At 35.6% G+C, this 14,561-nt stretch overlaps 1 protein-coding gene across 1 annotated transcript in view; it reads left to right on the top strand.

The window, feature by feature from the left end:
- RABGAP1L (RAB GTPase activating protein 1 like) overlaps positions 1-13,002 on the top strand; it is a 169,612-nt gene extending 156,610 nt beyond the window's left edge. The window contains exons 20-25 of the mRNA XM_026703343.2: positions 3,661-3,771; positions 5,514-5,618; positions 6,772-6,855; positions 7,675-7,746; positions 9,575-9,769; positions 11,649-13,002. Of these exons, the coding sequence (XP_026559128.2) occupies positions 3,661-3,771; positions 5,514-5,618; positions 6,772-6,855; positions 7,675-7,746; positions 9,575-9,769; positions 11,649-11,804 (723 nt within the window). The 3' untranslated portion in view covers positions 11,805-13,002. The remainder of the gene's footprint in view (positions 1-3,660; positions 3,772-5,513; positions 5,619-6,771; positions 6,856-7,674; positions 7,747-9,574; positions 9,770-11,648) is intronic.
- The last annotated feature ends 1,559 nt before the right edge of the window (positions 13,003-14,561 follow it).

Genomic DNA, 14,561 nt, shown 5'->3' with positions numbered 1-14,561 from the left:
AGGAACCCAGATAAGCCTCGATGATACCAGATAATTCACGATCTGCTACCAACAACCTTGTTGTGCACAGCTTCCCTTTTTTAAACATTGTGTTCCCGGCTGCAGCTAATGAAGGGAATCAGGGCCCTTTCCTTCCCCGTAAGCCACGTAACTCACATTGCTCCCTTCTCCGTTCCTGCCTGCGTGCTCTAGGATGAAGACGGGGTGGGCCTGGGTCTTCCTCCGAATTCCCTCTCCCCTGCTCTGCTCGGCTAGCCTTTGCCCTTCTCAGTTTCTTCCACAGCCAACAGAGCCACACTCCCACTCCCTGTCAGCTTCTCGGCCTCCCCCTCTGAATCAGATTCAGGGGCATGACACCCATGTTATGCTTCTGAACTGTTGCAATAGGTGAGGACACCAACATTTTTTCAACATCATGAATACTTAAGCACCTTTTTGGACATCTTCTATGTCCTAGAATCATGGAAGGTGCCTAAGAAGTAATTAAATCCTAAACCTGCACTGTGCAAGGATTTACTACACTATCTCTTGATAGAAAACTATCCAGCTACCAGTGGCAGCAACAGGAAACAGTAGTAAGTGAAACAGTCATTTGTGAGCAAACAAGATGGTCCAGAGACATCAGATTGGAAATTATGTATATTATGGCTGATAAACCTTTCAGCACTTGAATGCAAGTCTCTTTAATCCCCAGGAGTAGAGAAATAATTGAAGCTGTTTCTATTCTTATGATATACAGCATGAGTCAGTTTTTGCTGTCAGTTCTTTTTTAAAGAAAAACTTTGAGTAATTCCAGGAATTGACCCAAAAGCGAAGAAAGGTTGATCAAGAATGGATATCTCTCCTGGTAGACAAAGCTCCTTGTTGAAGATGAAGTTCAGAAGGAGTAAGGGAGAAAAGGCTATATCCAAGAGAAGAGAGGCTTAATAGTAGTAGTAGCAGGCAGGACTGTTTCCAGCCTGGGAATTTTCTTGGCATGTCCAAGCATACCAACCTCATCTTTGCTACATTGCCAAAAGAACAGAAGCCAAACCACGTGAGCTTGAAGAAGATAAAAAACTGCCCATTTTGGATTACCGTACCTGAAAAAAGTTGATAGCAGCTGACCTGCCTCTCTAAAGCATATATTTATTTCATATTAGGGCAAGCTCCAGCTTCTTTCCCTGTGTGATATACATTACAAAGAGATTCCAGTCAGGGATCTCCTGAGTAATCTGTACTGGGGCCTATCTATTTATTGCCCCACCTAAGTTAAGATGATATTTTGCCAGCTTTCTCTCAAGTTCTCCCACCCACTCTCACCCCCTCCTTCATGCACAGCCCATAAGGATGTTGCTAGGTCCCAATCAGTCAAGGTGCAGTGACTCTGAAGAGGCCCCATACCATTCAAAGCACATGTATATGGAGGCAGTTTTCTGGATCGCAGCAGAACAAATTCCAGGCCAGAGAAAAGGAGAAGAGGATCATTGCAACCTTATGCCATTGTCTGTCAAATAGGTAAGTAAATTGGTTTTTTAAAGACACTCTTCGCTGTAGGGAAATTAGAGTTTATGAACGCCATCAACAGAATGCCAATGTCCCCTCATAAAGAAGCAGTTCATTGGAGATAAAATAAGGCAGGTAAAGCCAATTGTATATTATCTGCATGAACCGCAGTGTTTTCACACATAAGTGTTGCTAATGTTGAAACAGTTGTTATCCATTCTACATAGAAGAACTAACATGGTAGCATATTGGAATGGGTTTGTAACTTTTTGGGGGCATATGTCTTATATTATAAACAGAAATGTTTTTTTCAATTATAAAGATTGAAGTCAAAGTCAACAAGACATGAGGAAATGCACAGAATGCACATACACTATACATGCACACCAAAGCTTAGCAAACCAACTTAAAGTCTTTTCACAATGTCTTCACTGTTCATTTGGTTAAACTTTGACATTTATTTTGTTGATACATAGCTTCAAGGTGCATTTTAAAAATGCATTGTTGGTTGCATTTTGCTAGTTCAAATATGTATGTATTAATGCATGCACTCATAACTCTTGTATATTCATGTTGAACTTTCAAAAATTAAGGATTTTCTGTTGGGTTGATTTACTGGGCTTTGTTTTATGTGTATGTGTATGTATATATATATATATATATATATATATATATATATATATATATATATATATATATATATATATATATATATATATACTACTCATCTACACTATTGTTTCTGATTTTGAAAAGAAGCATTTTTTCTATTATAGCAGTCAAAATTATTTACGCGCAATTTTTGCTGACAATTTTTTTCAGAACCTGGAAGTGGCTACAATAGTGCAGTGAATGTGTGTGTTCAATTTTTGTATGTGGATTTTTTGCTGTGGAAAAAGGAGGGAGGAGATACCTTTCTGTTTTATAGTGCACCTTTCTCCCTAGGAACCTAGCTCAGGCAAGAGTCAGACATTAATTGCAGCAGCCTTCTAAACTGGAACAGGCCCAGTACCACCATGTGTGGCTTTTGGCAAGAAGCTAGGCCAAAATGCTTTCATGTTGTTTCTATTTGCAATGGAAAATTTTAAAAGAGTAGGGGAAAGTTTTCAGACCACTATGGGCATGAGGGGCATCTCTTCCTTGATTTTTTTTTTTTTTAAGATGGAGAAAATGTGGTACATTCAAAGTCTGTTCCATCCTCAGAACACAGAACACTTGACTGGGGCTATTTTGTTCTGACCTCGAAACAAAATATGTTTCCTATTTTATGTATAACCATGCACATATCTATATTTTGTCATGATCAGTTCCAAGGTTACAATCGAATAATCTGCATATACCCCTTTTGTGTAAATTCATCATCTTTAATAATATTTTGCTTTTTACTTTGAATAGGTAGACATATAATTCTTGTTGCCATCTATATCTCAAGCAAACCTGATTCGTTTTTACATTTGTTCCTGCTTAAGAGATTGCATGTATATGGTCTTGATTCCTGCTTCTATGACTCTAACAGATCAAGATGGTAGAAGTAATGAAAGTAGCATTTTGAAGACAAGATTGAGTTAAGCTAGCAGCTTCAAAATCTTATGTCATGAGTCCTGCTGAAAAGACAGAAAAACACTTTATTTAAGCATGTTTTAGATATTATTAATTCAACTTCAGTATCAAATCAGATTCTTAAACCAGCATAAGGAAAATAGGATACAAAACAAAAAATAATGCAATGAAATAAAATTACATATAAAAAACTAAGAAATATACTATAATTTTTTAAAAAACTAAAACAATGTCTAAAAACCTAAAAAGAGGGTAAAAGCAATGAATAAGGCAAGGGGGAACATAGTAAACTGTCAACGATATTCCTTATTTGTGGGTATTTCTTACGGCAAGGAAAAATATGTCAGGGATGAAATGCTTTTTATATTCAAGATAAAACTAATGTTTTGCATGATCTAAGGAAATAATTATGAAAGATGACATTTATATATAGAATACAATATTGAGATGACATTGAGTACCTGAGCTTAATCTGATTGACTGATGAATAGTGTATCATTATATCATTAATTGCTTAGTTTTTGATGGATGCAATAAATTAGCAACATTTCTAAATGGATACATCTTCTCTTCTTTTTTCTCTCTTTCTGTTTGTTGGTTCTTCTTTTTCTGCAGAGGGAAAATCGCAGGCTTCAGGAAGCCAGCATGCGACTTGAGCAAGAGAACGATGACCTTGCTCATGAACTTGTAACAAGCAAAATTGCTCTACGAAATGACTTGGACCAGGTATGAAGCCTTCCTTTATAACTAAATTTCTGTGGAAATCAGAGTCCAATGATAAAAGAGAAATAAATAAACCAAAATAAAAAACATAATTATCCCTTAATATATGGCATTGATTATGTGTGGAAATTGAGTTAGAAGTATAAACAAGAGTACTTGATGGGTTCAACTAGACAGTTACTACTGTTGCAATCCTGGAGAATTACGATAGAATTCAAATTACGATAGAATTTCAGTTCTTCTTTTAGTATTAAAGACAGTTGATTATATGTACGTCTTATTATCAGAAAACTCAAATTTGATATTTTTTCTTATGAGAAATTAGGATTTTGGAACACTATTCTTTAAAAAGGGTTGAGAATGTATTTTTTAAAAACAGGATTATTATTTTTATTCTACTATTAAATAACAAAACTCTTACAACTTTTGAGATTTTACAAAAGGAATATAGTTTATCTAAAAATACAGAATAGCAACACAGTACAAAAGCTTGTTATTTACATTTTTTACTCGTGTCTTCATGGAAATTCTAGAGACATTAAATATAATGTAGAAGGCCTTAGAAAAATAAGTTTGGATAATATGAAAGACATTTGGAATAGAGTACTGAGGTATTCTATATTTCCCAATTAATAGTTTCTGCCTTTAGTAAAATTAGTAATTTCTTACAACCTAAAAGCTTAATTACTTGAGCGAAAAACATTTAGAGTTATATTCAAAGAAATGCTTTAAAAAATTTGGTTCTCATTGTTTCTATGCTGGACATAAATTTGAAAGATTTATGTAGGCCCTCTTTTAATTCTTTATGGTTAAAAATTATCACTATGCTGAACAAGGGTCTTGGATGGCCGTTAAAGGTCAAATATGTTAATGCCCTGTTTAATCATAATCCAAAATCCCTGGAATATGTCAAAGGAGAATTTTGGATTTATCAACCTGGGGAAAATATGATTAGGTACGAATGGTTATGTTCCAGAATAAAAACATTAGCTAAACAGATATTGTCAGATCTCTGCCTCTGAAATAGCTTTGAGCAATGGAAAGGAAGACTGTAAAATATGATTTGAAATGGTCTAGATGTGTTTAAAGGTGAAATTGTAATGATTACATTAAAGAGCATCATATAAGGTAGTTCTCAGTAGTTTGATTTCTTATTTAAAATGGTTCTTGTTTAAACTAGAATTAAATATAATGTTGCTGAGGGTTGTTTTTAGTATTATTTTCTCCCCACCCCCACCCCGCTTATTTTCTAGGGGCCTTTTGTCTTTATTATCTAGAGGATTTAATATAGGATTATTATTTTTCTTTTTTCCCTCTACTACACAGATTTTTAATATAATAGTTTTTTTGTTAATAATCATTTACTATTCAGTAATAATAGTAGCCAATACATATAATATTAAAAAGTTGAAAAGTTTTACAGAATTGATAACTTTATAGCTTAATTTAAAAAAAATTAAAGCAGAATTAAGTGTTAGGTTTGGATGCTACATAAATAATTGCTCCATATGTTAACTACTGGCAGAATGATAAAAATAATTGGATTGGAAGTGTTGGCTTTGAATATTTCAATATAGATATATGTATCACAGAGAATTGTTTACAATCCCTGAGTTCCAGAATTTGGGGGAGGGATAGACCCCGGTTGCACCTATGTCCATATCTTATTTATGGACCTTTGCCTGCACTGCCCATGCTAACTAAGGGGATCTCATTGTTCAGTCCATGTCACTCTGAAATTCCAGGCTGAAGATAAGGCAGATGTTTTGAATAAGGAACTGCTCCTGACCAAACAAAAACTAGTGGAAACTGAAGAGGAGAAGCGAAAACAGGAAGAAGAAACAGCGCAGGTAAAATGAGTTCCATTGATTCATGGGATTATACCAAAGAGAAAATGACAAAGAAAGTACCACTCTCTTACTGTAAAGAGATTTTGATTCTCTTAAATGTTTAGTGTATATTATTCTTGTTTCAGTTACATAGAACAACATTTTCTTAAGATCTTTGATCTTTGAATATCACTAATATTCAAAGAAATAGAAATAATTCCTAAACTCGTTGGACAGATTTTAAGTCATATTAGGAAACAAATTAGCGTGACTAGCAAGAGCATTAAGATGCTTAAGCTATGTGTTCTGTCAGTGCAAGAAGTCAGGAGCCAGAGTAGAGTTCAAAAATATTACTGATTCATATTATTTATATCCAAGAATCTGAACTGCTAATGTTTAAGGTGGATAGGTGCCAGATAAGAGCCAACAGACTTCAAGAGGTGCTGAACTTAGGTCTCTTATGGGGGTTTCGTTTCCAAACTGGTTCGGCTCAGCTTGGTCATCTCCTACTTGTTCCTTTTGTTATCTATCCTTGAATTCTTGCATCTCTTGAATGAGAAATCAGAGTCAACACTATTTATATATGTCAGTATAAGAAATCATGTTTCAAAGCGTTTTTTAAAATTAACTGCAGTTAATTAATAGCCAGTTCATCACTCTAGATATTCAACACACTGGAATTAGTTTAACTGCAGGATTAAAAATTTTGTGAAATCCTCAAGTCAATAACTTCTTGAAAGCGGGCAACAGAATTTCATTTTTAATGTGTGCCAGTATGCTCACAGTAAAAAATAGCAATAAAGGTTACCTTATCTCTTAAATTCCAGTTCAGGAATTTCACTATAAGGCACACTTTTATGTCATGAAAATCCAGTTGACTTTTAATTAAAGGATAGCAATATTTTGTTATTCTAGGAATTAAATGGGTAATTTAATCTCCTAAAATAAATTATAGCTCAGCATTTTCAGTTTTATTTATTTATGTCTACATTTCTATCCTGCTGCAATTCAAAGACTTTCAGCAACATACCAAAGATATGAAATGGTAGTATAGAATAGTAGCTTTTTTAAACAAATAGTATATTTCAAAATTGTTCAGTTATTTTTTTAGTTACCTAGATTTTTTATTTGTTTGACTAATATTAGTGTTAATTGATTTTTTTTCTTTATGCAGCTGAAGGAGATGTTCAGAAAGCAGTTGGAGAAGGCGGAATCTGAAATAAAGAAGACAAGTGCAATCATTGCAGAATACAAACAAGTAATTATGTTGGTTTGTGGAGGGTTGGGTGTTGAGTTTTCAGTTCTCTTTTAAGTTTATATAATTTGGAGAGGTACGATTCTGTTAAGTATATTAATTTCTAGGTAAAAGTTTGAAATGGTATGACCTAGGTGCTTTAACAGTGTCAGAGGTACATGGAATCTTTGGATCTTTAAGAGATGCAGTTCCTGACATGAAATCAACCAATATTTGGAATTTAAAAGTAGAATGAAGATTAGCAATGTGTCCACTGACCTCTCAAATAACATTTTAAAAAGTGTAAGCCTGAGAGATCTTGTCCAGCACTAGCTTTATTTTGGTTTCAAACTGTAGCATATATTTTTTTATTTCATTTATGATGTGTTTATTTTTACCATGATAATATATTTAGGGTTTTATTTCTGTAGAATCCCTAATGCATATTTTGTTAGAGTTTGTATTTCAGTAATTTTAACTGAAAATACTAACGCATAGGTGTTAATTCTCAGGACAAACCTCAATCTATTTGCAAGTTAAAATTTACTTCTTAGCCATCAAACAGCAAAGTCTAGTTAACAAACATGCTTTCTCCATGTTTAAAACTTGCAATAAACATGTTATAGATTGCTAATCATGATTCTCATACCAATAGTTGTGGTATCTTAGTTTTAATAATCTTAGAAATACCATTCAATTGGATGTGAATGACAGAGTTGATACACTGTAAGGAACTAATATACTGATTCATTTTAAATATGTTGTTATTTTATTAAAGAATGGTTAATTTTTGAAATTTCTTTGAAAAGGATATCCCATTTAAAATACTCCACCTTTTTTTAGATTTGTTCCCAGTTGAGTAGCAGACTAGAAAGACAACAAGTAGCCAGTAAAGAAGAACTTGAAGTTGTAAAGGTAAGAATTGATTTCTCTCAGCTTATAATGCCTCACATTAAATTCATACTGTTAGTGATAGGCAGGAGGAACAGGCAATTTCACAGGCTGAAACAAAATTGTTAATGGTTAAAGTTATCTATTACCAGTAAAGATTAAGGAGTTGTACAGGTATTGGCCTAAGAAATTTTCTTGTACAGTGGACTTACTGCAAGGGAGACATGTTCTTGTATCCTGTGCAACCTTTCAATCAAAGGAATGCTAATATGTCTAGTCTGGTGCAGCCTTTTCATCAAAACTACCATGTAAAATTAATTTTTAAAAAATTACTCAAAAAACCAAGGCCAAATTGTTACATAACCATCACAGATACTTAGAAGAATCTCATGGGGTTCTAGAAACAACCTTCCAAGTACAGTTGACAATGATTACAAAGGAAAAAAAAACACAAAATCCAAGGATCTGGAAAAGAGATGTGGGAGTAGTCAGCAGACATTACTAGTCATCAGAATAAACAGGAATTTAAAAAACGAATGAAAATACCTGGTTCAAACAGTAGAATCACTATAATTTTATGTTATTCCCTGTCATAATGTTTTCCAAAACATTACTGAACATATCAATAATACACAGGTTTATTGAACAATTAATCTTACTTCCTGAATCATGGCTAAGGGATGTCCATCAAATTGGCACACAGTACAATACAAATTACATTCTTTGTTAGCAAGTTCTAACAAAAACTAGACTAAGACATATCACAAAAAAGGAAATGGGAACAGATCTCCATTCAGTGCAGGCCCTAATTTTGTCTTGCATTTTGCACCTGCAATCCAAACTGCGTAGGATAGCAGGCCAACTGGAGCAGCTGTTGAAAAATAACATAAAATATATCCCAAGATCAGTGGGGAAGAAGAGCTAGCAGTGGATCAGGTGCTAACTCTGCTTTGAACATTTTCACCTATCTCCTTTTCTTGTTCAGTTGTGCTACAGTTTACCTGCTCTCTCTCCTAACTGCCTTTTTCCACTTACTGAGGCACAGTATAGGATGCTTCATTATTCGGTCATTTCCCCAATAGCATATAACAATAGCACTTAGACTTATGTACCACTTTATATAGTGCTTTACAGCCCTCTCTAAGCAGTTTACAGAATCAGCATATTGCCCCCAACAATTTGGATCCTCATTTTACCCACTCGGAAGGATGGAGGGATGGGTCAACCTTGAGCCTGGTGGGATTTGAACTGCCAAATTGTAGGCAGCTGACTGCAGAAGTAGCTTGCAGTACTGCACTCTAACCACTGCGCCACAGAGGCTCCTTATAGGCCTACTCTTTAGAAAATATGAAGTGGCAATACTGCTGCAGTTTCAGTGAATATGCTGTTCTCCTGTCAAGGAGCAACATGAACAAAATCTATTAGTTTATTTTGTCTGGCCTGGTTTGCAGATACTTCTCCTTATTCAAGTGTTGCTTCTTGACACAGTGATAACCACAACTCTTTGCTTTCACATTCCATATACACTAGTATGTTATATATTTTTCCTTTTCAAAGTGTGGATTGGGAACATTTCTAAAATAAAAACTCCAGAAAATCTTATTATAACGGAATGAGGAAAAAAAAAATCCTAGGTCACTAACCCTCCATTCCTTATATTATACTCATAGTCTGTAATAGATTTACTCTTGACATGTCATATTAGATAATATTCTTGGCTGAGAAGAACACAGGCCAACATGATTTTATTTGCTCAGTGATCAGTCACCTGAATATCAAACTGATATAGTGAATACAGCTGGACATTTCTGTTTTTCTTTTTGTATCATGCTCATGTAATTGGCTATTTTAGGGAAAGGTGATGACTTGCAAACATTGTAGTGAAATTTTCAGTAAAGAAGGAACATTAAAAGTGCCTGCTGTTAAAGAAAGGTCAGGAGAAGACACAGATGATGAGAAAGATGCCCTTAAGAAACAACTGCGAGAGATGGAACTGGACTTGGCACAGACTAAGCTGCAACTTGTGGAAGCCAAATGCAAAATACAGGTAATGAGATTTTAGAAGTATTTTCTTACAATGTTAAATGTATCAATTGTCATTGCATCCTTCAGTATGCAAAGAATTTTTTTTCTCCTGCATGAAGGCATTTGAAAGTTAATGGCTGTCCTCGTCAAAGCCTTCATTAACAAAATGGTATTTGTAGGCCTCCTGTGATAAGGTAGCCAATAGCAATAGCATTTTAGACTTATATGCCTCTTCATAGTGCCACTCTAAGTGGCTTAGAGTCAGCATATTGCCCCTGACAATCTGGATCCTTATTTTACTGACTTTGGAAGGATGGAAGACTTCAGCTGGTCAGGGTTGAACACCTGGCAAGTGAACTGAATTAGCCTGCAATACTGCATTCTAACCACTTAAAATGTCTGTAGGTTTTGTTGTGGACCCCCTATGAAAAACACAACAAATTTGAGAAAAGATGAAGATATTTTATGAAATGGAAATATATTTATTTCATTATGTAATATGTAGACAGAATCTTTTAACAAATAAATCAAATAAAAACAAAGTAATACTGCATTAATTTTTGTATCAGCATTAGAAGCTTGTGCTCACTTAAATTTGGTGGAAATTTTGAGGGGTGAAAATTTGATTTCCAGTTTGATTATTGATTAATTAAATAATCCAGTTTGATTATTGATTATTGATTAATTAAATTTGATTAACAAGCTTGGACTATCAGTTGGTCCATTAGGAGTACTAGCTTTGCTTAGTTCTGAAACCACAGAAGCGAGTCTTGATACTGTAGCAGCAATGGCCTCTAGTTTTTTGCCATACAGTTTATCTATTTGGGACGTGTTTTTACTTTGAATACAGAATGTATCTGTCAGGTTCTATATCCAGCTAGAATATATCTGTCAGGTTTGTCCCAGCTTGCCTACTTAGGCAAGAAAGACCCTTGACTGCATTTGTAGTGAAAAGTATAGTTTTACTAAAACCAAATGGGGTCTATGACAATTTGCTGTGGGACAACTTGCCATGGCCAACTCATGCAGGATTTCTCGCTGCGGGATAAAGAGTTACGCTAATGTCAAAGAAATGGTGGAATAGAATCATTAAAGAAAGGATGCAAAAGGAGGGGTCAAATGCAATGTGAATGGCAAAAATTAAAATATTTTTTAATTTATTTAAAATAATAAAATTGTTAAATTGTCTCACAGCGACTTGTCCCATGGCAATGTAGCTCTGGCAAGTTGACCCATTCCCAGCCAAGTGGTTACAGCATAAGAAAAGCTGGATCTGACTATTCACATGCAAAACCTGCCTTTTCTTCTTTTCTGGGACCCTATTTCCTTGACTAGTGTCCAAGAGTATTCAAACTAGGTGTTTTGGTAACAGCTTCAGGATTTGGCACCTCTTTGGTGGACTTTCCCATTCCATTCTCATGTTCTTGGATCTGCTAGTCTCTTCCGGATTGGCACTTCTGGTTCCTGCCGTCCTATCAATCCTCCTCCCTACATCCCCATTCTCCCCGCTCCCTGTGTTTTATGGCAGGATGCCCGTGAAGCAAAGCAGGCTAAAGTGATTACGGTAATAGACCTGACAATGTTACTTATTTGGTCATTTAGTACTTCAAAGTAAAATGTAAGGATTTCTTTTCTGTTTATCTTCTCGCCTCAATAGTCTTGTGAGATAGGTTGAGGTGAGAGATAGCATTTGCTGAAATTCACCCTGAATTTGGAACTCTCATCATCCCTAGCCAGTGTGGTCAACAGAGAATGATAATGGGAGCTGCAATCCACTTGAATCAAGAGGGGCCTATGTTAGGCATGACATTTTTACTTACATTTGTTCTTTATGCCAACTCAGATTACTCTGCTATATAAAGCCACTCTTTTGTCAGCACTTAATTCATCTCTTTCCTTAGGAACTGGAACACCAGAGAGGAGCACTGATGAGTGAAATTCAAACTGCCAAAAACTCTTGGTTCAGCAAAACCTTGAACTCTATCAAAACAGCAACAGGCACACAGCCTCTACAGCAGCCTCAACTCTCATCGTCACCTAAAGAAGGCAGCACATAGTTCCAGCTGCACCCCATGCAAAAGAGCACAATGGACTAAATCAGCTGAAGCCCCTTGGTGGTTCTTCCAGAGAACTTGTTCAAAGGGGGAGGCAGGGGACCCAGCTGGGAAACCAATTCCTTCTGTGTCTTTCATTTGTTTTAATGTGTCCCTTTCAGAGGGAAGTTCTATAAAGGTTCTGTTTCATGTGGAATACTCTTCCCAGCTGCCTTGATGGAAGCCCCATCTCAATTCTTTCATATTTGACATGTAATTTTTGTAGGCCTAGATGTTGAAACATGGATAATAATTTAGAACTACTTGTTCCATATGTTGCTAAAATTATTTATATTTTTTAAATCTTCCAAAAGAAGAAAAGAGCAAGGTAATTTGTCAGAATGTCACGGTTTGCTGGTGTCTCAGAACAACTTCACATCTCTCACTCCTCCTGGCAAAAAATGCAGCTGTTATTTTAAGATTTGACTCTCAGGCTATATTAACAATGTAAGTGGGAAAACAGAAATTCTAAAAAAAAGGGGGGGTGGGGAGTTACTAAATAAGAACATGCAGTAAAACCATATTTCTTTTTATATGTTGCCTTTGAGATTTCCAAAATTTACTTATATATTGCCACTACTCTCCCCACCCCAATACCATACCCTTTGCCAATCTGCAGATTATGGTCTTAATCTAAAAAAAGTTTTTATGAGCAGTGACCTTTAAAATGAACAAAATAAAATAGGTAAATTTTAATGGGTGATGGCACCTTTGGTGCTCTTGCACTGTTCCCATTAATATTAATAGGGTTTCTACAAGAGACAGAAAGTATTCATGGTAAAATGTGTCCAAAATGCATAAAGAAAAGCTAATTTATGATTGGTAGAGCAATTTTTGAAACGTTTCCTGTGTCTCTCTGGAAATCATACTTGTTTTGTATCTTTCTAAAGTGCAAAAAAGCATTTGTTACATTTTTGAATTGAACATAAAATGTTTATAAAATTGCTTATTTCATGGAGAATCAAATTGCTTAAATTGATGGATTTTTAAAAATTATATATAATGTGCATAATATCTTGCAGGTTAACATCACCATCAAATGACTATTAGTTGTGTATTTGGTTTTCATGCTATGAAAAACGTTCCAAGGTTCTATTCATTTTAATCCAAATTAATGCAATAGACTTTTAGTCAGTTCTGTAAAATAAAGTTTAACTATGCTGGTTCTGTGCTTCTTTGTTATATACATAATTTGCAAATATGAACTCTAAGGAGTAGCATAAAGTTTGCCTTCCCCATGTCTGGTAAAGGAACTGCTATTGCCAGTTAACTGTTGCTGGCTTTATCTCAAGGTGCTCAATGCCAAGCTAGAATCTGCTTGTCTAATACAAGATTGAGTGCCACAGAAAACAATCACGGCAACACAATCTGTTTTGATTTCTACATGATCATGAAATATCCATGTTATAATCCAACCGCTTTAAGGTTTAGAAATAAGTGTGAATTAATTAAAATTATTGGCTGTGGTGATCTAAAAAAAAAAAACACCTCTGGATCCTAAGGAATTTTAGAGCCCCTTTTAGATAGTTCCTGAGGCCCAGTTCAAATGCTTGTATTGCAGTGTTGCATTAGTGATACTGGGAGATTGGCAATGCATTAATGAAGTTTGACTCAGAGGAATCTTAAGATCATCCCACCTTTTGAGAATTGGAATCCAAGTCTAGAGTGGTTTTGAGAGGGAAAGGCCTCCATCAATTCTCTGCTGTTGGAAGCAATTTTGCGGAGCCTTAAGTCTGAACAGGCAAGCATCTCCTATGTTCTCTTAAGGAGACCAATTGCTGCTTCATTAGAAGGCAATGATTTGGGGCAATACATAAAAGTCTTTCTCTACAAAGTGTCTGATGTCTGGCCCATAAACTGGGTTACCTTCCTTAGCTGTCTGAGCCCATAAATAGTTGCAGGGGAAGGGTTGTTGCCAAAGATATGCATCCTCATGCAGTATTCTGCAGTGTTTTAGAAGGGTCGTTGTCTCTGAATCAGAACCTCAAGAAATTCCTTGTTCCTATTTAATGAGGAAGCAGTGGATATCTGCCATGAATGTGACAGAATCTTTATGGAAGTAGAATAGGACTCCTGTGAGTCTGTTATTAAGGACTGGGCCTGAGAGAAGGATGTCATTTAGCAACATTGTCAGATCTGCCATCACACCGCAATTAGCTTTGCCTGGCATTGATGGCATCCTTCCATAAGAGGAAGAACCAGAGGTACCAATCAAAGACACTGGTTGAGAGATCCAAGGACAAAAGCATGAGAATGGAATGCAAACACCCACCAAAGAGGTACCAAACCTGGTACTAAAACACCTAATTTGAATGCTATTGGACACTGTCCAGATGACCAAGGGGGGAGATCCTGGGAGAAGAGAAAATTACTAAATTTATACCAGAATAGTCAGATCTGCCTTTCCTTATGCTGTAAACATTTGGCCTTAGTAAAAGCATATCTTTTTTAAAAAATGGAATCAAGAGTTTTTCTTCTCTAAATGTCCAAGCTGGGATAGGACTGACACACATCTTACCTACAACTGGAGTCAAACACTACTCAAATCTAGCCTGTTTTCTTAGGGTGGTATGCCCAAAAATATGGGAGATACCAATATTCCTCATTGTCTTTAAGTGCAGGTGCTAATTCAGCATGATCGTTTTCAAGTATCTTTCCCATGAAGGCAAAGAAGTAATCCCTCGTTTCTGGTTTTCTCAGAAACACACCGGAGGCAAACCG

This window comes from Pseudonaja textilis, chromosome 3, assembly GCF_049901715.1.
Source record: "Pseudonaja textilis isolate UNSWEBS1 chromosome 3, rPseTex1.2, whole genome shotgun sequence".
Classification (NCBI taxonomy): domain Eukaryota; kingdom Metazoa; phylum Chordata; class Lepidosauria; order Squamata; family Elapidae; genus Pseudonaja; species Pseudonaja textilis.
The sequence above is the reverse complement of the archived record's forward strand: the minus strand, read 5'-3'. Positions and strand labels throughout refer to the sequence as shown.